This window comes from Melospiza georgiana, chromosome 18 (genome assembly GCF_028018845.1).
Source record: "Melospiza georgiana isolate bMelGeo1 chromosome 18, bMelGeo1.pri, whole genome shotgun sequence".
NCBI lineage: Eukaryota > Metazoa > Chordata > Aves > Passeriformes > Passerellidae > Melospiza > Melospiza georgiana.
The window spans coordinates 12,338,508-12,357,466 of NC_080447.1; the positions used below are offsets into that span (position 1 = coordinate 12,338,508).

At 52.5% G+C, this 18,959-nt stretch overlaps 1 protein-coding gene across 3 annotated transcripts in view; it reads right to left on the reverse strand.

The window, feature by feature from the left end:
• The window catches only part of KSR2 (kinase suppressor of ras 2), an 87,396-nt gene that overhangs the window by 34,366 nt on the left and 34,071 nt on the right, over nucleotides 1-18,959 (reverse strand). For 2 of the 3 annotated variants that reach the window (XM_058036721.1, XM_058036722.1), the window contains exons 5-10: nucleotides 18,496-18,677; nucleotides 7,784-7,853; nucleotides 6,515-6,598; nucleotides 4,159-4,226; nucleotides 3,893-3,991; nucleotides 2,668-2,786 (exon numbers count right to left, since the gene is read on the reverse strand). In XM_058036721.1, the coding sequence (XP_057892704.1) occupies nucleotides 2,668-2,786; nucleotides 3,893-3,991; nucleotides 4,159-4,226; nucleotides 6,515-6,598; nucleotides 7,784-7,853; nucleotides 18,496-18,677 (622 nt within the window). The remainder of the gene's footprint in view (nucleotides 1-2,667; nucleotides 2,787-3,892; nucleotides 3,992-4,158; nucleotides 4,227-6,514; nucleotides 6,599-7,783; nucleotides 7,854-18,495; nucleotides 18,678-18,959) is intronic. The other variant, XM_058036723.1, reaches the window with a different exon arrangement.

Consider the following 18,959-nt stretch of genomic DNA (forward strand, 5'->3'; position numbering starts at 1 on the left):
GGTGATTGTTTCATTGGATTCTGCTGTGAGTTGTTTTGGCTCATTGGCCAATCAGGGCCAAGCTATGTCAGACTCTGGAAAGAGTCGCAAGTTTTCATTATGATCTTTTTAGCATTCTGTAAGTATCCTTTCTGTATTCTTTAGTATAGTATAGTATAGTGTTCTTTAATATAATATAGTATCATAAAACAATAAATTAGCCTTCTGAGAACATGGAGTCAGATTCATCATTCCTTCTGCCATTGGGCACCCCACAAATACAATATGACATCATCCCACCCATTTCTTCCAGAAATCCTAGAAAAGACCCAGAGCTTTTTCCAAAGCTGTTTGTGGTCCCCAAGGGCATTTCCCACCTTAAGTTGGCTCCTTTCCCACCCAGCTGAGGGTGCCACAAATCTCCTGGCTCTGCACAGCCACGACCACCAAAGGCAGAATTGGGGCCACCACCTTAGGTCTTGGTCCTTGGACACAAAAAGTTCCTGCTGAGCTCCTTGGAGCCAAAGCCTTGCAGGGAGCAGAAGGATCTGGAAGGAGCAGCCAACGCATCCCAAGACATTCCTTAGCATTCCTTGATTCTTCCCAGTCAAAGCCACGGATTTTGGGTGCACACTGGGGTGGTTGGGAAGGGACCACTGAGAGCCAACAGGCAGGAAAACCTGCTTGGATGTCTTGAATCCCAAAAGGAAAAGTGAGGCCAGGATTTCTCCCCTTGCTGCCCAACTTGGAGCCACTGGACAAGGTCTGAGCAGTGCTGAGCATTCCTATCCCCACAGAATTTCTCTCCAAGGTTAAAAAATCTGCATAAGCCTTCCCCAGCAGGTAATTTTGTCCTAATTAATTAATTCTTAAATGAGCTGGGCTTTCCAGGAAAGCCATATTGGTCATCACTCCATGCTCAATAATCTTGGTCAGGTAAATTATTTTTTAAGCAACCAGTGAAGGTCAAAACGATAAGATTTCACCGGGGGTTGGAATTAGAGGAATTTAAGATCTCTTCCAATCCAGGCCATTCCATGGTTTTATTCAGGATACCTTTAAAGAAATGCTTTTAGAAATACCAAAGTAAGAAGGGAGCCCTGCTGTAATACGAACATTTATAGGGGAAATTTCAACCTGAATGGGAGCGCCCAGGACAAAGGCACCACCCCAAAACAACAAAACCAGAGCAGATCTCTATACCAAGAAATTCCTTAAAGGATTTAGGTTTAAAATCAGTCTCCAGGAGCATCTTGGTACCCAGACTTTCCCCAGAGCCAGAAGATGCTGAGGGCAGGAGGAGCTCAGCCAGGCTTTGGGAATTCAGGGTTTTGTTGATCCATTTCCCATCAGGTCAGTGATATCCCTCTTTCTGAGCACTTCCAGCCTGCCAACCCCTCACCCGAGGAATTTTCCACTGGAGGCCAACAGGCTTTAAATTCCATCAGCACCAGCCCTGTGATGGGTTTATTGTATCAAGGCAGAGCAGGAGTGAGCCAGATGCTCTGTCAGGTCTGGCTTGAGCAGCTCCGCCAGGGACAATCCAATTCCAGGCTGGTTTTATTTGCAACAATAAATTTGTTATTTATCAAAGCCTCCACTGGGAGCAGAGACCTCAAACCACCCCAAATTCAGCTTGGACCTGGAGACTCACAACAGAGCCACAACAGAGCAGGAGTGGGACAGCAGGATCCAGGCTGTTCTGGAAGTGCTGATCCCATTTTATTTTTAAAAGAAATAATTTCATTGGATAAAGATGCAGGGAAGGGAAGGGGCTGGAGCCCCAGGAGAGGCTGAGGGAGCTGGGCAGGGGCTCAGCCTGGAGCAAAAGAGGCTCAGGGGGCCCTTGTGGCTCTGCACAGCTCCTGACAGGAGGGGACAGCCGGGGGGGTCGGGCTGTGCTCCAGGGAACAGGGACAGGAGCAGAGGGAACGGCCTCAGGCTGGGCCAGGGCAGGGGCAGGGGGGATTTGGGGAAATTCCTCTTGGAAAGGGTGGTCAGGCACTGGCACAGCTGCCCAGGGCAGGAGTGAAACCATTTAACAGCCATGTGGATGTGGCACTTGGGGACATGGGACAGCGATGGCCTTGGCAGTGCTGGGGGAGCAACCAAACTCAATTTTCTTAAAAGATCTTTTCCAGCCTGAAGAATTTCATGATTCTCTGCAAAGCTGTGGATATTTGGGTGCAGAGGATCCTGTCCCTGTGGCAAGGTGTGCACATGGAGGCTCAGGGCTCACCTTGTTGAGTTTGTTGATTTTGAGGAGCTCAGAGTGGAGCTCAGGGCTCACCTTGTTGAGTTTGTTGGTTTTGGGGAGCTCAGAGTGGAGCTCAGGGCTCACCTTGTTGAGTTTGTTGGTTTTGGGGAGCTCAGAGCTCACCTTGTTGAGTTTGTTGGTTTTGGGGAGCTCAGAGTGGAGCTCAGGGCTCACCTTGTTGAGTTTGTTGGTTTTGGGGAGCTCAGGTGGAGCTCAGGGCTCACCTTGTTGAGTGTTTTGGGGAGCTCAGGGCTCACCTTGTTGAGTTTGTTGGTTTGGGGAGCTCAGGGCTCACCTTGTTGAATGTTTTGGGGAGCTCAGGGCTCACCTGGTTGAGTTTGTTGGTTTTGGGGAGCTCGGGGCTCACCTTGTTGAGTTTGTTGGTTTTGGGGAGCTCACCTTGTTGAGTTTGTTGGTTTTGGGGAGCTCACCTTGTTGAGCTTGTTGGTTTTGGGCAGCGTTTGGCTGACGTGCAGGTCCGAGTAGCGCGGGGGCTTCCTCAGGGGGTTGTTGATGTCGCAGGGCACCGACTCTGTCCGGACTAACCTCGCTGGATTCAGAAGGGACAGAGGGACAAGGGGGGTGGAGAGGAGGGGGAGAGAGAGGGAAGGACATCAAAGTTCAGCAGGATTGCTCGGGGCAGCCCCGTGCTTGCAAACCGCTCTCCAAAGCGATTCCCGCCGCACTTCCAGCCGGGGATGGCAGCTGAGCTTCGGGATCCTCCTGCACCCCGGCCACAGCCAACCCCCCCCCCGGGGTGTGAGGCAGCAATCTGGGGGCTCCAGCAGCTGCCACGGCCCCTCTGTGAGCCGGGGCTCAGCCAGCACAATCCTGCTCCTTGCTGGAGTTTTTTGGAGTGAAGGGAAGGAGCCGGCTCAGAGCGCTCCCAGCAGGGAGATTTTTTGGGGAAAAAGCCAGCCTGAAGGTTGGGGGGTTCAGGAACGGTTTAACTCCAAGATAATGGATTTAAAAGCTGGGTTTGGGACTTTTTTTGGGGGGTGGGGAGGTATTTCAGTGATGCTGAGGCCACCCCAAAGCCATGCTGCTCCTAAAACACACAGCAGGCAGCTCCGGCTCTTGCAGCATCGAAGCCCTAAATCCCAATTCCTGCCCATCCCAGGAGCCCCATTTTCCCTTCCCTGCCTCCCGGGCAGGGTTTGCAGCAGCTCCGAGCCTGACGAGGGGGGATCTTCAACCGCTTCCACCCAAATTTGCTGCAAGCGAGGGCACGGGGTGGAATGGGGTCTGTAAAATCGCCCCCTCTGAGGTGCCACCAGCACAATCCTTTCCCCCGAGATTAAACCAAGGAGCGGGTTTGGGGAGGGATATTTAACAATTTAACACAAAGGAACAGCTTTAAGAGCTCAAAATTCAAGGTAAGAGCGATTCTCTCAGGCAGTCGCGGTCCTCTGGCCAGCAAAGGGAGCCAAAATCTGGAAGAAAAGAGGTGGGGAAGCGCCGCCCCGCCGTCCTGCTGCAGGGTTCTGCCTGTCTCCGTGCGGATTTTAGGCCGGGCTCGATAAGGCAGCTCCAAAAAGCACCACGAGCATCCGCAGGGCGCGGGGACCCCGCATGCACCGGGGGGGGTTTCGGGGTCCCCCGTCCGCCCTGAGCTCTCGACAGAAGCAAAAAGGCGAAAACCTGGTTTGGACTTACCCCGTGCGGTGGGGAATCTGAAAAGAAAAGGAGGCAGGGGGAGGGTGGGTGGAAGTGGTTTGCAATGCAAATCTGCCTCGCCCCGACCGGCTCGTCTCCCTACAACAAGCGGAAAAAACGGTGGGTAACATTTCCCCCGGAGAGACCGAGCGGTTCGGGAGCCTCCGTCCCGCCGGGGACCCCGCTCCCGAACCCCCCGGGGGAGCTTCCGAAAGGTTCACCCCAAAACAAACCATCCCCGGAGGCTCGGAGCGGGGAGGGCTCACCTCCGCGGTGGATGATCAGCAGGTGACACGGGGGCGCCTCTTTGGTGCATTTGTTGTGGCACTTGAGCCTGGCAGGGGACAGAGAGAAAGGAGTGAGAAGGGAAAACTGATGGATGGAGGGACAGGGTAAGGGGAATGGATTCAAAATGGGCAGGGTTAGGTGGGATATTGGGAATTGGGAATTGTTCCCTGGCAGGGTGGGCAGGCCCTGGCACAGCTGGGGCTGCCCCTGGATCCCTGGCAGTGCCCAAGGCCAGGCTGGACACTGGGGCTGGGAGCAGCCTGGGACAGTGGGAGGTGTCCCTGCCATGGCAAGGGTGGAATGGGATGGACTTTAAGGTCCCTTCCCATCCAGGCCATTCTGGGTTCCTGTGATGGAGTTTTCCCCTCCTTTTCCCCTTGGGAAAGTGGCTGGATGCAGGGCTCTGGTCGCTCACTCAGAGTGAGCCCTCCAGGCTCCCTGCTCCCCATCACTGCCAAGCAGCAGCTCAGGGATGGGGAACAGTGTGGGATGCACGTCCTGGACAATCAGGAGGGGCTGCACATCCCTGGAAAATGCCTCCATCCCAACGGGGCAGCACAGTAATTCCCAAACCTGGGGGCTCTGCCCCTTTCTGGGACACCCCAAATTGTGACTTCTGCCAGAGCTGGCTGCAGCAAAAGGAGCAGAGCCCTGCGCTGGGGAAAGGGTGTACTGAAGGTGGGACAGGATGAACTTTAAGGTCCCTTCCAGCCCAAACCATTCCATAGTTCCATGAAATCCCCATTCCCACCATCCTGCTGCTGGATGCTTAACTAAAATCAGGAGCAGCAGAGGGGGAAGAAGTGGCTGCCCCAATCCTTGATATGTCCCTGATATATCCCTGCCATTGTGCCCTCCTCTCCTGCCTTTATTAAGAACATTTAGCCAAAATCAAGAGAGGATTTACAGCCTCTGGATATTCTGCAGAGTTTTCCTGGTTTTTTTTCAGGGCAGGAGTCTGGAGGGCTTCACCCCCGGGTCATGCATAAAGGCATGGGCAGACTCCCAAATCCTCCCCATTCCTCCTTAATTAAGGATGGAAACGCATCCCCAGCTCACTGCTCTGCCAGGCCGGCAGAAAGCCATGGGGGAAAAGGGAAAAAGGAGGAAAGGATTTATCAAAACAAGGGGAAATGATGGGGGGGGAAAAAAAAAAAAAAAAAGAGAACGGCAGCTTCAAGTCAATGAGCTGGGTAATGAAAATTCAGGAGCTGCCCGTGTTAGCTTTTATTACAAAGCTGTTCCTAGAGGGAAAGGCAGGAATTAATTTGGTATTTGAGGCTTGTGGGGTTTGGGGTCCGGTTGTTTGTTTTACCTGTTGGTTCCCCTCTGCTTTCTGGGGAAAGCAGCGCCGGGGCAAGGCTGGGAAAAAACCTAAATGCCTTGTGTTCACTGCCAACTTTTGTCTGCCAGGAAATGGATTTGTTCTTTTGTGTAGGATTACAGGGAGCAGGATTTGCACAGCCAGAGCCACAGCATCCCTGATCCTGGTCAGGGATCCCTCCTCCAGCACGGAGAGCTGGCAGGAAAACCCTCCAGTTCCTTCAGCATGGATAGAACGGGAATCACCCCTTTAAAATCCCCGTGTTTGATAACATCCCTTCCAGCTGCGGAGCAACCGAGCGCTTCTCGGCAGGTTTAAATCCCAATTTACCAACTCATCAGCGCTTAATCAGCGGCAGCAGCGATCGTTCCCGCTCCGTTACCCGCAGACAATCGCACATCCCCAGCTCCCGGCCCCGGGAAAGGCAATCCCGGCTCCAGGAAAGGCAATCCCGGCTCCAGCAGCACTTTTCCCAGCTCTGGTGGCCACACGGTGACAGATTTGGAGCAGCTGAAGCAGCCCCAGCCTCGATATTTTCCCACTCCTGTCCCGTTTTATCCCCTCTCTTTGCACCATGGATTAACTGATTTGGCTCCTCAGGGCCCTGAAGCGCCCAAAACTCGGCAGAAATAGAGGTTACAGCCCAAAACCGTGGGCAAAACCCTCCTGATGGCCAGAGCCATCCCTGCCTGGTCCTGCAGATAATTCCACCAGGAATCTCCATAACGTGGGATGCAAAGCCAGGCCTGGGGAAGGGGCCCTGTCAGGATCTGACTCAGAGCTCTGGCGGGCGCATCCTCCCCGAGGAGCCCGATCCCATCCCAGACTCATCCCAGCCCTGCTTTGGGGTGTTATTCACCCAATTTCATAGCTCATTAAAGCTTCCTGTGAGGATGAGCTGGCCAGAGCCGGGCTGGTCTCTCCATGCCCAAATCCCTGCTCGGCAAAACCCCGATTGTCCCCTCCCGGTTCGAGGGAGTGACACGAACAGCTCCAGCACGGCGCCATACTTGCAGTTTTTGCATTTTAAGCCGAACAACATTCCCTTCCCGCAGACGGTGCAGGTCTGAGACATCCAGTACTTGGTGGAAAACCTGTGGAGAGAAACACAGAGGGAGAGCTGAAGCCTCACTCATCCCCCCCCCAGCCCTGCTTCATCCTCTCTCTGCTGCCCTCAAACTCCGCTGCAGGTGTTGAGGAATTTTTCTAGGGATGCCAAAACACAACCCCGAGCCTTCCTTTGGTTCTGGAAGTCTGTTCCGAAGGGAATCTGTGAAAAATGCATGTATTTTATGATTGGCTTTTCGTAAATATTAAAATGAGTATTATATGCGTCGTTTTAGAAAGTAATGCTGTATTAATTCTCTTGAGTAGTGTGTTAAATATAGTTTTAGGTTATAAAAATGGTTAAAATAGAAACGATGCTATGTAGGATACTTTTTTTAAAGAAAGGACTTGCAGCGAGATAGCAGCCACAGGACACCTGAATCTTTCAAGGAAAAGGATTTTATTGCTCTCTTATCAGAAGAAACGAACTTCTTCCCACCTTGAAGGTGCTGTTAGGATTCAGAGGAAGAAGTTGACAATAACCAGACAGAATCCTGTGTTTGAATGGAATTTATGCATTTATGCATACAAAAATGTATGAGGTGTATGAATATGCAACAGGCTGTTGCTTTTAAGGGTTAATCCTCTGTTAACGGGGGTCCTTTTTCAGGCTCCTGCTGCCCAGAAAAAGGTACCCGGACGGTCTGTAACTCTTTGTTGTCTCATATTGTCCTAATTCAATTTCTCCAAATTATTATTACTCTAATTGTATTACTATTTTTATAACCAATTTATTACTATTAAACTTTTCAAATTTCAAAAACAAGTGATTGGCATTTTTCACAGAATCCAACCCCAACTCCCCGCGATTCCCACCCCAGACACCCCCAAAAACCCTGCTTGCCCTGGGCACCAATGTTTGCAGCTTCCCATCAAACAGCAGCACTCTTCCCGCCGCTTTTCCCTCTTCAGGGAGATATGGAAGGGTTCTAATCCAGAGATGGGGAATTTGCTGAAGGCTGGCAAGGTCACAGATAACACACAGATTTACTGATAGCAGCTCGAGCCTTATCTAAACCAGATCTGAACTGAAATGGAATTGAAATGGGCTTGGAGGACAGCACAGCCCAGCACGGGAGAGAGAAGGGGAATGTCCCCAATCTTGGTGTCCTGGAGCGGAGATGGGGAGGGAGATGCCCATCCCTCATCCCCCAGCACGGGGAGGGGCCCACCTGTGTTTTATGGAGTTTCCTAAATCCCGCCGAGGGATCTGCGGGGACCAGCGAGGCACTGACAGCGTATCTGCAGGGAGAGACCAGGAAAAAACAGCGCTGGTAACAGCATCGAGAGCTGGGCTTCGATCTTTTGGGAAAGGGAGCAAAGGATGCGCAGAAAAAAAAAAGGGATTTTCCTGCTATTTACCCCTGGAATGCCTCTCTGGAAAGCAGGAGAGCTCTGGGATTTGTGGGGCTGTGGGGATTGGGGTCTCCTGTCCCAGACCCCATTTGGGGTCTCCTGTCCCAGGTCCCATCACCAGTTTGGACCAGGGATGGGGAGAGGGAGAGGGTGCACCCATGTGCAGGCAGGGCGGGATTGCAAAACTTTTGGAATCACATCAGGACGTCCAAAGAAGAAAGGGAAAATCAAGCTGGAGCAGCATCATCGTCAGTTTTTAATAAGACATCACGGTTTGAGGTGGCAGATGAGGAAAAGCTGAGTGCCAGCCACTCCAAAGGTGATTCCATTCCTGTTCCAGGGGAAGAAAAGCAGTCTCAGGGCTCTCCTTCCAAGGGAAAAGTAGAAGAGGGATAAGGACAAAGAGGGAAGATCTCTGGCACCGATGGAGCAGGAAGGCAATCAGGAGCATGGCCATGCTTGCATTCCACCCCCTCCTTCAGCCTCGGCAAGGCTGGAAAAGCTGCTCCTCCTCCTCCTGGCCACGGGAAAGGTCCTGCCCCGCAGGATGCCCAGCCCTGGAGCAGATCCATGCCGGGATCCAAGGCTGGATTTCCACTCGGGGATTTGCGAGGTTTCCCGGGCACCAGTGGTGGCTCCCGGCTGTTTGCTCAGAGCGCCAGCAAATCCCTGGCTAAACAGGCGCGGGATATTAGCCCAGGGAGCGGGGAGAGCCGCTGTTTGCTTTAATATCCCATTTTAATATCGGGGCTCTAATTGCACTCGGCGGCTGAAGGTTACATTTACATCCCTCTCCCCCGGGTTAGAAATGCTGGGGGCAGCCCGGGCTGATCCTGCTCCAGCACCTCCGACCTGCAGCAGCTCTGGATCCTTCTCTTCCTCCTGGTCATTCCTCAGGCAGAGGCGGCGATTGAGATGTCAGAACCACACAAGCATGGAATGGGTTGGGTGGGAAGGGACATTAAAATCATCTCATTCCTATGGTAGGGACACCTTCCACTGTCTCAGGCTGCTCCCTGGCCTTGCACACTGCCAGGGATCCAGGGGCAGCCACAGATTTTCTGGGAACTCCATTCCATCCTCTCCCCACCCTCCCAGGGAACAATTCTTTCCCAATAACCTGTCCATCCTTGCCCTCTGACAATGGGAAGCCATTCCCTGTGTCCTGGCTTTATCCACCCGTGTAAAAAGTCGCTCTCCCTAATTTTCATAAGCTCCCTTCAAAACCAAGGAGGGGAGTTGATGTCCCCAGCACCATATTGCCAATATTTTTGATATTTTTGATATTTTCTCACCAGTCTTTGTGGCAACTCACCCTCCACAACCTCCCAGGGGTGGGAATTTGGGCCACAAACCCCAGAGGTGAGTGACCCCTCCATGCCCAGCCCCCCTGAGCATCATTCCCCCCTCACTAAATCATGTTAGAAAACTGAGTTGTCATCACCCCCCCTCACTAAATCCCATTACTAAACTGAATTGTCATCACCCCTCCCTCCAACGCCGCTCCCTGAAGAGCCAAACACCCCTGGCCAGAGCAGCTCTTCTCCCGGAATTAAATTACAACCTCCGCGTTATCAGCCACAATTTATTCCCACTAACTTTCGGCTGGCCTCAATTAAATCCTGCCAGCTCGGCGAGGGGGAGAGGGGATGGAGGCAACGGCGGCTGCTGAGCCTTTTAATTACTTTCTAAATGGGCTCGCTGCAAAAATGTATTGAAGTGTAGCGGGGATTTTGACCTCGTAACATAAATGAGCCCGACGTGACTCACAGCTAATTACCTTCATTAGCGGCAGCGAGCCACGTAGGATGGCGGCGTTTAACAATAGAGCCGCTGTTGGCAGGAGGGGAAAAGCAGCGGAGCGGGGCAGGAGGGCAGGGAGAGGCACCGGGGACCAGCCCCGGGGGTTTGGGGGGCTCTGAGGTTAATTGGGGAGTCCCCCCTTTACCCGGATTCCTGCCAGGGTTAACTCAGGGGGATGCTTAGAGGGAGATGCAGCAGCCTCCCCCCAGCGCAGGAGGAATATTCTCATTGACCCCCCCCCAAAATTACCAAAATTAGCGTTAATTACAAGGGGGAAACCCCCATGAGCAGGTCTTGGTTCAGGGTGGGACGGTCGGGCTTTGTTGTAGGGACTTTGTGATGGAGACTTTGTGATGGAGACTTTGTGATGGAGAAGTGACGGCGGGATCGGATGATGCTCGCAAGCTTTGAGGCGTGACAGCGGCTGCGTCTCCTTCATCCTCCCTCTCCTCCATCCTCCCTCTCTCCCTCTCTCCTGTGCCCCGGAGCTGCCCTCCTGCCAGTGATTACTTAAAACCTTTATTTATCACCAGCAGCCTCCTGCCTGCCTCAAAAATCCAAATTCTCCGGCCATAATCCCCCTCACCTCATTCCCCCCGCTCCAAGCTGGCATTTCACCGGGCACAAGCGGAATTTCGCATTGTGGCACCCACTGAGCAGCCCCATGGGCACTTCCCCCAGTCATCCACCCCATCCCTGCCTCCCGAGGGGTTCCCAAAAGCCAAACTCTGCTTCCCAATGTGCCAATCCAGCCAGGGAGTGCCACACCGTGTTTTCCTTCGCAAAAGTCAGGGCTCCTGCTCGGCTCATCCCAAAATCAACAGCCGCGCTTGATGGGATCAGCTGTGCCGGGGAAGGGGAAAACCGACCGGAGGACGGGTGACAGCCACCTCCGGCGTGTCGCTGACAGGCGACACGGCACAGAGCGCTGGCGGCCGCTCCCCGGCGGTGACAGGCAGCTGTGACAGCTCCTGAGTGGCACCCGGTGCCTCGGAGGTGACGGGGACGCGGTGGCGCTGCCGTGGCCGTGACGGCCTTGCTGCCCCCGCTGCTGTCCCGGCAGAGCCAGGGTGGGGCAGAGTCTGTGGAGCTTCCGAGAGCTCCATGGAGGATTGAGACTTAACATTAGTGTAGTGTATGATAGGGATGATTCATGCCATTAATGTATAAAATATTGTAAGATCCAAACAATGCCTTTTGACCACCCCAGGCGGGAACAGTGTCTTAACTCATATTCATCCAGTTCCCTGACAACGTTAAGATAATATCAGGTTCTTTAATGTAAGAATGAAACCTGGGTGATGATCACCAACTTCCCCGGGTCGCCAGGACCATTAAAGAGTGATGATCACCCCGAAGATTGCATCTACCACCATGATTACCACCACCCTGTTACATGTGAATGCTTACTTCCTCGAAGTTCTCTGACAATATCTAGACACCTGAATAGAGTAGAGGTGGCCTTTGAGTCCTAGTAAAATATCTGTATTGTACTTGAATATCTGTAAGTAAAAGGAAAGGGGGAAATATAGTACTTGAATATCTGTATATAGGCCTTGCCCCAGTAGGTCCCAGTTGTTCTTGAAGGGCTGCAGCTGTGATGTCCTTAATTGGGCGGCAGCTGTGGCTAATGAAGATAACTGGGATAAAAGGGGGTGGGTTGGCTGGTCAGGGAGAGCCTTGGAGGAGCCCTGATGAAGAAGCAGGAACAACACTGCTATGAAGAGCTGCATGTGAGAAAACCACCCAGAAGGTATGGGACTCTAGAAATCTAATAACAACAGTATGGGACTCTAGAAATATGACTACAACAACTGGTGACCCCGACGTGATGGAGATATGCAGCCTGAAGAGCTGTGGAAGATAGGACAGCCGAGAGCTGTGGCAGCCTGAGAGCTGTGGAAGGTATGGGACTTTAGAAATATGATAACAACAATATAGTAACAACACCTGGACTGGACTTTTGTCTAACTTTGCACATGTAAAGCCCCTGTTCTGCATGTTAAGGGACACAAAGAACATTCGGTCATCTCTGCCTCGGGCAGAATAAACTGTACAAGAACTCGCTGCCGAAGCAGCATTTGTGAACCAAGGGGGAGACTCTGACATTTTTGAGGTCAGATCTGTGTTCACCCAGCGCCGATCCCGGGCTCGACGCTGCCCTTGGCTGTGGTGGTTTTTGATGATTGAAATTTGGTCTCGCTGACAAGTTAATAAATCATTGCTAAATTTTCTTATAAGTTTGGCTCTCGATTTGATCATTTATAACAGTAGGAACTGCTGAGTCATGATGAGACAGCAAAATAAACTCCTGTTTTCTACCCCTCGCCCCATAGCTTATCTCTGTAACCCCATAGGTCAATTTTCCCCTAACCCATACTATTGGACAAGTTTGGATCCTCCTATACCCTATAAAAAGGGGCTGGTTTAGCCCATTTGACAGAAGAAGAGCTGTCACTGGACCCTTCACTGACTCCCCAATAAACCATCACTGTGGAACCGCCAGGACCTCTCCTTCTCCTCTCTCGCATTTGCTGCAGCCTCAGCCAAGGGCTCCCTACCTAGCAAGCAGAGAGCTGAAATCCTGGGAGAGCTGAGAATCAGTAAAGAGCTGAAATCACTGAGCTTGCTAAGGGTAACCACAGCTGTGAGCTGACTGGGTATTCGAGGAGCTAACAGGTTATTCGGGCACTCTGTCTCCTAGAGGGACTGAGTTATCTGGACTATGCTGCATGGCTCGGGGATAAGGCCAAGATCAGGGTCTTATCACTGGCTGAATTCCAGCTGGGCCCCAGCTGGGCTGCCTGGGCATGCTCTGCATGGAGAAAAGCACCTGAGCTTCCCCATTTTATTATTTTGGGGTTGCACCTTCCTTGGGGTGGGTGGGGATGCCCTCGGAGAGTCCCAAAGCCTCTCCAAGGATGTTGTCAATCATAGGCAATGAAGGGGAGAGAGAATGATGCATCTGAGTCCATCATCAGAAAGCTTGATTTATTATTTTACGATATATATCATATTAAAACTATACCAAAAGAATAGAAGAAAGGATTTCATCAGAAGGCTAGCTAAGAAGAGAAAAAGAAAGAATTAATAACAAAGGCTTGTGGCTCAGACAGAGAGTCTGAGCCATCAGACTGTGATTGGCCATTAATTACAAACAACCACATGAGACCAATCACGGATACACCTGTTGCATTCCACAGCAGCAGATAATCAATGTTTACATTTTGTTCCTGAGGCTTGTCAGCTTCTCAGGAGGAAAAATCCTAAGGAAAGGATTTTTCATAAAAGATGTCTGTGACACAAGGACACCTGGAGCACCTTCCAGGGGTGGCAGCAGTACTGAACCCCAGGGATGGGCACTGCTTTGTCACAATTGTCCCTTCCTGGCCCCTGTCTGGATGGCAGGGAGCTGGTGGGAGCTCTGTGTTATCCATCACAGAGACAGCCTGATAAACAAACCCTCCTTCCCCTACTATGCAGGAAATGGATTTGTAGAGTGCTCAGAAAAGACCATAATCCAACTCTACTACAGCAAACACGTTCCCATTATGAATGGGACAGAGAAAATCGATGGAAGTGGACTTGGTAAGAATCCCAGGATGAGTCACTGCAAAGCCAAGAAATGGCCAGGAGGCTTTGCAGTTATCCCAAACATTCCAAATGTCACCAAAATGCTCCCAAGGGGGGTGAGTCCCATGGAGACATTAAGAGGAGACACCAGGGTGGAGCCTCATCCCAAAAGAGTTCAACAGAAGAAGATATCCAGGATTAGGAATACCTCCACCACCAGGTGAAAATCCCAGTCCAGAGACAAATCATAATGTCCATGGAATGGTTTGGGTGGGAGAGAATCTTAAAGATGATCCATTCCCACTCCTGCCATGGCAGGGACACCTTCCACTATCCCAGGGTTCTCCCAGCCCCATCCAGCCTGGCCTTGGGTACTGCCAGGGATCCAGGGACAGCCACAGCTGCTCTGGGCACCCTGTGCCAGCTGCAGTGATGGAGTTCCAATGTCTCAGCTGTGGCAGCTCCAGGGACACTGTCCCAGTGTCTCCCCACCACCCTGGGTTTACTTCTCCATGGTCCCAGCTGGGAGCCAAGGACCCCAGGGAGATGCTCTGCAGCAAAATCCCTTCATGAGACATCCCAGGCCTTGCTCGTGCTTCTTTTAGGGCCAAAATAGGATGGGAGAGATCCCAGAGCAGCTGCTGCAGCAGCTTTGTCTCCCCAGGACAGAAATCAATGCAGGATTCAAGGTACAAACACCTTGAATCACCTGCTCCCTCCATGAGTGCATGTGGCAGATATTCCACATGGAATTTGGGAAGTGTCCCTGTCACATTCACATATTCTCAAAAATCCCTTTGCCCAGGATTCTTCTCCTGGGAAGCTGAGAAGACTCAGAGAAAAAGGAAAACAATTCTTATCTCATTTGCTTCTCCTCTGTTTTGCCCATGTGGAATATGTTTGGAGATTGTTTACCCACAGGTGATTGTTCCATTGGATTCTGCTGTGAGTTGTTTTCACTCTTTGGCCAATCAGGGCCAAGCTGTGTCAGGACTCTGGAGAGAGTCACGAGTTTTCATTATTGTCTTTTTAGCATTCAGTAAGTATCCTTTCTGTATTCTGTAGTATAGTATTCTTTCATATAATATAATATCATAAAAAAATAAATTTGCCTTCTGAGAACATGGAGTCAAATCCTTCGTTTCCTTCCTTTCCTTCCTCTGGGAACCCCACAAACACAGTTTCTGTCCATGTGGGGGGTTGGAATAGGATGTGGGATGGCTTTTGAGGTCCCTTCCACCCCTGTGGATCACAGCCAGCTCCAGTGGGTGCAAGGATAACCCAGGATGGATCCAGCACGATGAAACCAAAGCTGGGCTGGAGCAGATGGGATAATCTGAAGCAGGAGCTGCTCCCAGAGCATCTTTCCAGTAAGGAAAGAATCTCTTTCTAATGCAGTTCCCCTTTCCAAGGTGACAATCCCATTTACCCAGCTCAAATGCCACGTTCAGCTGCCTTAAATCCTCACATGGGGATGTCCCCCCACCCAATTTGCAGCCTTGCAGGCTCAGTTAGGCTCATCCAGACAAAGCTGTGCCCTCCAACTCTGCTGCCAGGGTGGGAAACCCTCTGGAGCCTCACTGCCAGCTGTGGCCAGATGTGGCTGCAGGGAGCTGCCAGCACAACTGGGGAGTGCTCCTGCCACAGCCTGTGCGGGGCAGGGTCAGGGTCCCCAAGAAAGGAGGTTCCCCTTGGGAAGTTCCCTCCTGGAGGTGGCTGGGGCTGGGACAGCAGTGGGGAGGAGTGTCCCCCCACAAAGCCACCCCAGCACTAGCAGTGGGGTGACCATGGGTGGCACCGGGTGCTTCCCCATGTCACCTTCAGCACCACTGCCACATCCTTGGGTCCAGCTTGGTGCTTTCCAAAGGAAAAGCTGGATTTAGGGCTCTGGGAATCCCACCCCAACCCAATGGACATTCTCCTGGATCCCTGTCCTCCAAGCCTGCCTGAGGTCAGCCCTTCAGGGGCTCTGCCAGGAGCTGGGGGGGCTCAAGGAGCCCTGGTGGCATCTCAGCCACCACTTGTCACTTGGCCATGCCTGGCTGGGATCCTGCCCGTGCTCAACACCATAAACTGCAAATTCCACACTCACAAAGCCAAGGGGAAGAGGCAGGACCAAGAGAATCCCCCCAGGGCAGAACAGAGGCACAAGTGGGTGTGATGGAGGTGTCACACAGGACTGGGCAGGGAGGGGACAGCCCTGGAGACCACATTTAACCAGTTGTTCTACAACTTCTGAGGGGCAGCTTGGGTCTCTGCTCCCTGTGACAGTGACAGGAATGGCTGGAGCTGCGCTGGGAGGTTCAGGTGGAGATCAGGGCAAGGTTCTTCCCCCAGAGGGTGCTGGCACTGCCCAGGCTGCCCAGGGAATGGACACGGCCCCGAGGCTGCCAGAGCTCCAGGAGCCTTTGGGCAGCACTGCCAGGGATGGACAGGGTGGGGTTGTTGGGGGTCTGGGCAGGGACAGGAGGTGGATCAGTGATCCCTGAGGATCAACTCAGGATATTCCACGATCCTGTCATTCCCCCAGCCAGATTTGCTGGAGGAAGAGGCTCCTTCTTGCAGTTCCCTCCAGCCCACTGTGAAAATCCATTCCCATCAGGACAAAGGGATGTTAAAAATCAGAGGGAAGCATCCAAACCCTCTGCTGACCCGGGCCAGGGATGACTCAGATGGGAATGTGCTCCTGCCAGGAGCAGCAAGGCTGTGGAACAGAAATCATGGAGAGACAGCCAGGGAGGGACAGGGCCTGCCTGGGCTCCCCTCACCCATCTCCAGCTGACAACAACAACAATTTTTGTGTTTCCGTGCTTAGGGAAGCAATTCCACAGCAATCCAGAGCACCTGGGTGCTGCTGTGCTGCTCCCACAGGGGGAAAAGGGAAGAAGGATTTTTAGAAGAAAACATAGGGATGGGATATGGTGGAGAGCTCAGGTGTTGAACCACCACAAGGATGGGGACAGGGAATTCTTGGGATGTAGGGAGGGCTTGGAGCAACCAGCTCCAGTGGGAGGTGTCCCTGCCCATGGACAGGGATGAGCTTCAAGCTCCCTTCCAGCCCAAATCATTCCATGATTCTGCTCCCTACAAACAAACATCTGCCCTGCTTGGTGTGACTCCCACATGGACGTTGATCCTTCAAGGACCAAAGTGTGGAAGAGGTTTCACAGTAACTTCTGTGAGCCAGAGGGAAGTTTGGTGAGAGGATCCATGTTTACCTCTGAAAGAATTTCCTACCAAGGTCGTTGACAAAGAAACCAAAAAAGAAGGATAAATAAGAGAAACCTGCAACTGCCAGTTCCAATGAGCACTTTGACTTTCCTGACCAATGAGTAAAGTATAAACTAACGAGCTTTGTAGGAATGTATAAAAAAGCATGCATGCTGTAACAAAAAGAGGTTTGAAGCCTCCTGCAAACGGAGTGTGTTGCTTTGCATTGTCTCCATCTCAACCACGACAAAACAGCTCCACTGCTCCCCTCCCAGCAGGGATCAACCAGCTGGGGAAACCCAGCTCCCATCCAGCCCAGCGAACATTCCCAGCAGCCAGGGAGGTCGGAGGAAATGAGAGGAGACACCTCTCTGGCAGGGTGAGTCACTTGCCAGCCCATCACTGCCATTGCGTCCCGCTGCGGCCGTGCCACGTCCCATCAGGATGTCACAGCACGGCACAGAGCCCAACACTGAGCAAAACTAATCCAAGGAGACACTCCAGGGAGGGCTGGGAGTGGGGTTTGGTCTGTGATTCCTGCTCTGTTGGTCTGGGCTGTGAGCTGAGCACTGACAATTCCGTGTGGGAAACAGCAAAGCAGAAAAGCCCCTCGGTCCGGGCAAACCTGGAGTGGGGTGTTGGAAATCTCTGGGAACAGCATGCAGAGCTCCTGCCAGGTGTCACTGTCCCCAAAGGCAAAGGGACAGGGGGAAAAGGGCAGCAGGACTGGCTGGGTGAACCCTCAGTGACCCCAGACTGCCAGGGAAGGGGAAAGGAAAAAGGAAAGAAAAAGGGAAAAAGGGAAAAAGGGAAAAAGGGAAAAAGGAAAGAAAAAGGGAAAAAGGGAAAAAGGGAAAAAGGGAAAAAGGGAAGGGAAGGGAAGGGAAGGGAAGGGAAGGGAAGGGAAGGGAAGGGAAGGGAAGGGAAGGGAAGGGAAGGGAAGGGAAGGGAAGGGAAGGGAAGGGAAGGGAAGGGAAGGGAAGGGAAGGGAAGGGAAGGGAAGGGAAGGGAAGGGAAGGGAAGGGAAGGGAAGGGAAGGGAAGGGAAGGGAAGGGAAGGGAAGGGAAGGGAAGGGAAGGGAAGGAAAGGAAATCTGTCTGCAATCCTTCTCCAGCCTGCTTCTTGAGCAGGAATAATGAGTGGAAGACCCCAAAACAAGCCAAGAAGGCATTTCCAGAAAGGAAACAAGGGAAAAATCCAGGGAAGGGACAGTGACAGAAACCCAGCCTGGTGTGGAGTTGGAGAAAGTTTTAGCTGAGGAACAAGAGGCACAGGGAGCTTGGCTGGGAATCACACCCAGCAGCTGCCACGTGTTTCCTCCAGGGAAGTTTTTCTTGGGCCAAGAGCCACGCCTGGCTTGGGAAAGTTTCAATCTCTGTGGAATTCATCCCAGCACTGGTGTGGGACCAGGAAATGAGCGCCAGGCTGTTTCTCCCAGACCTGGGTGAGCTCATGGAGCCAAACCCAGCTGGTGAGTGCCACCAGCGGCATCTCCTGGGAGAGGACAAACCCCTGCCAGGTGGGATCAGCTCCATGGTGCACCAGGACTGGCTTCCCAAAACTCCACATCAGCTCCACATCCTGAGGGATTGAGCAGCTCTGCCCTTGATGTCAAAGCAAGAACCCAGGAGAGGTTTAAACACAGAGGTGAAACCACGAAGGTTTACAAACCCACCCACAGAAAAGTCACTTTTAGGTGACATCCAGGCAGCGCCACCACCCCAGACAGCACAAAAACCTCCGTGGCCTTCCCAAAAAAAACCAGAAATAATCAAGCTTTTGGGGCTATCTTTGCCCACAGATCTCTAAACACCAGCACGAGGCACCTCCACAAGGGCTGGGCTCATTCCACAATGCTCAACCGATGTCCTCCAAACTCCGCAGTCCCATCCCCTGCCTGGCACCTCCCAGCCCTGGCAGGGGCACCCGAGGGGGCACTCACTCGCAGAGAAGGTGGCGTCGGTGTGCACGGGCGGCGTGGAGGGCAGGAAGGGCGGGTAGCCCACGAAGAAGGAGCGCAGGGAGCGCTCGGAGAGCAGCGGGGAGCGCTGGGCCGGGATGTTCTCACAGCTGCCCACGCTGTTGTGGATCTTGAGGTTCAGGGGCTTGTTCTTCTTCTTGACTCTGGGAGGGAAGAGAGGGAAAAGGAGGGAGAAGTGAAGGGAAAGGAGTTGGGGATGGGATGGTGGCACCCGTGGGATGGAAGTGCTGCTGCATCATCTCCCGTGTGATAATTAATGCAGCTTCCCCATGGGAATTCCCAATCCCTCCCCGCCATCAAACAAAAGCAATTTTCACTTTTCACAGCATTCCAGAGCTTTTCCTCTTGAGAACATGGGTGAAGAAAAACAACATTTGGTCCAAAAGCTCATCAGCCTCAGCCTTGCTGACCTTGTCCAATCCCCT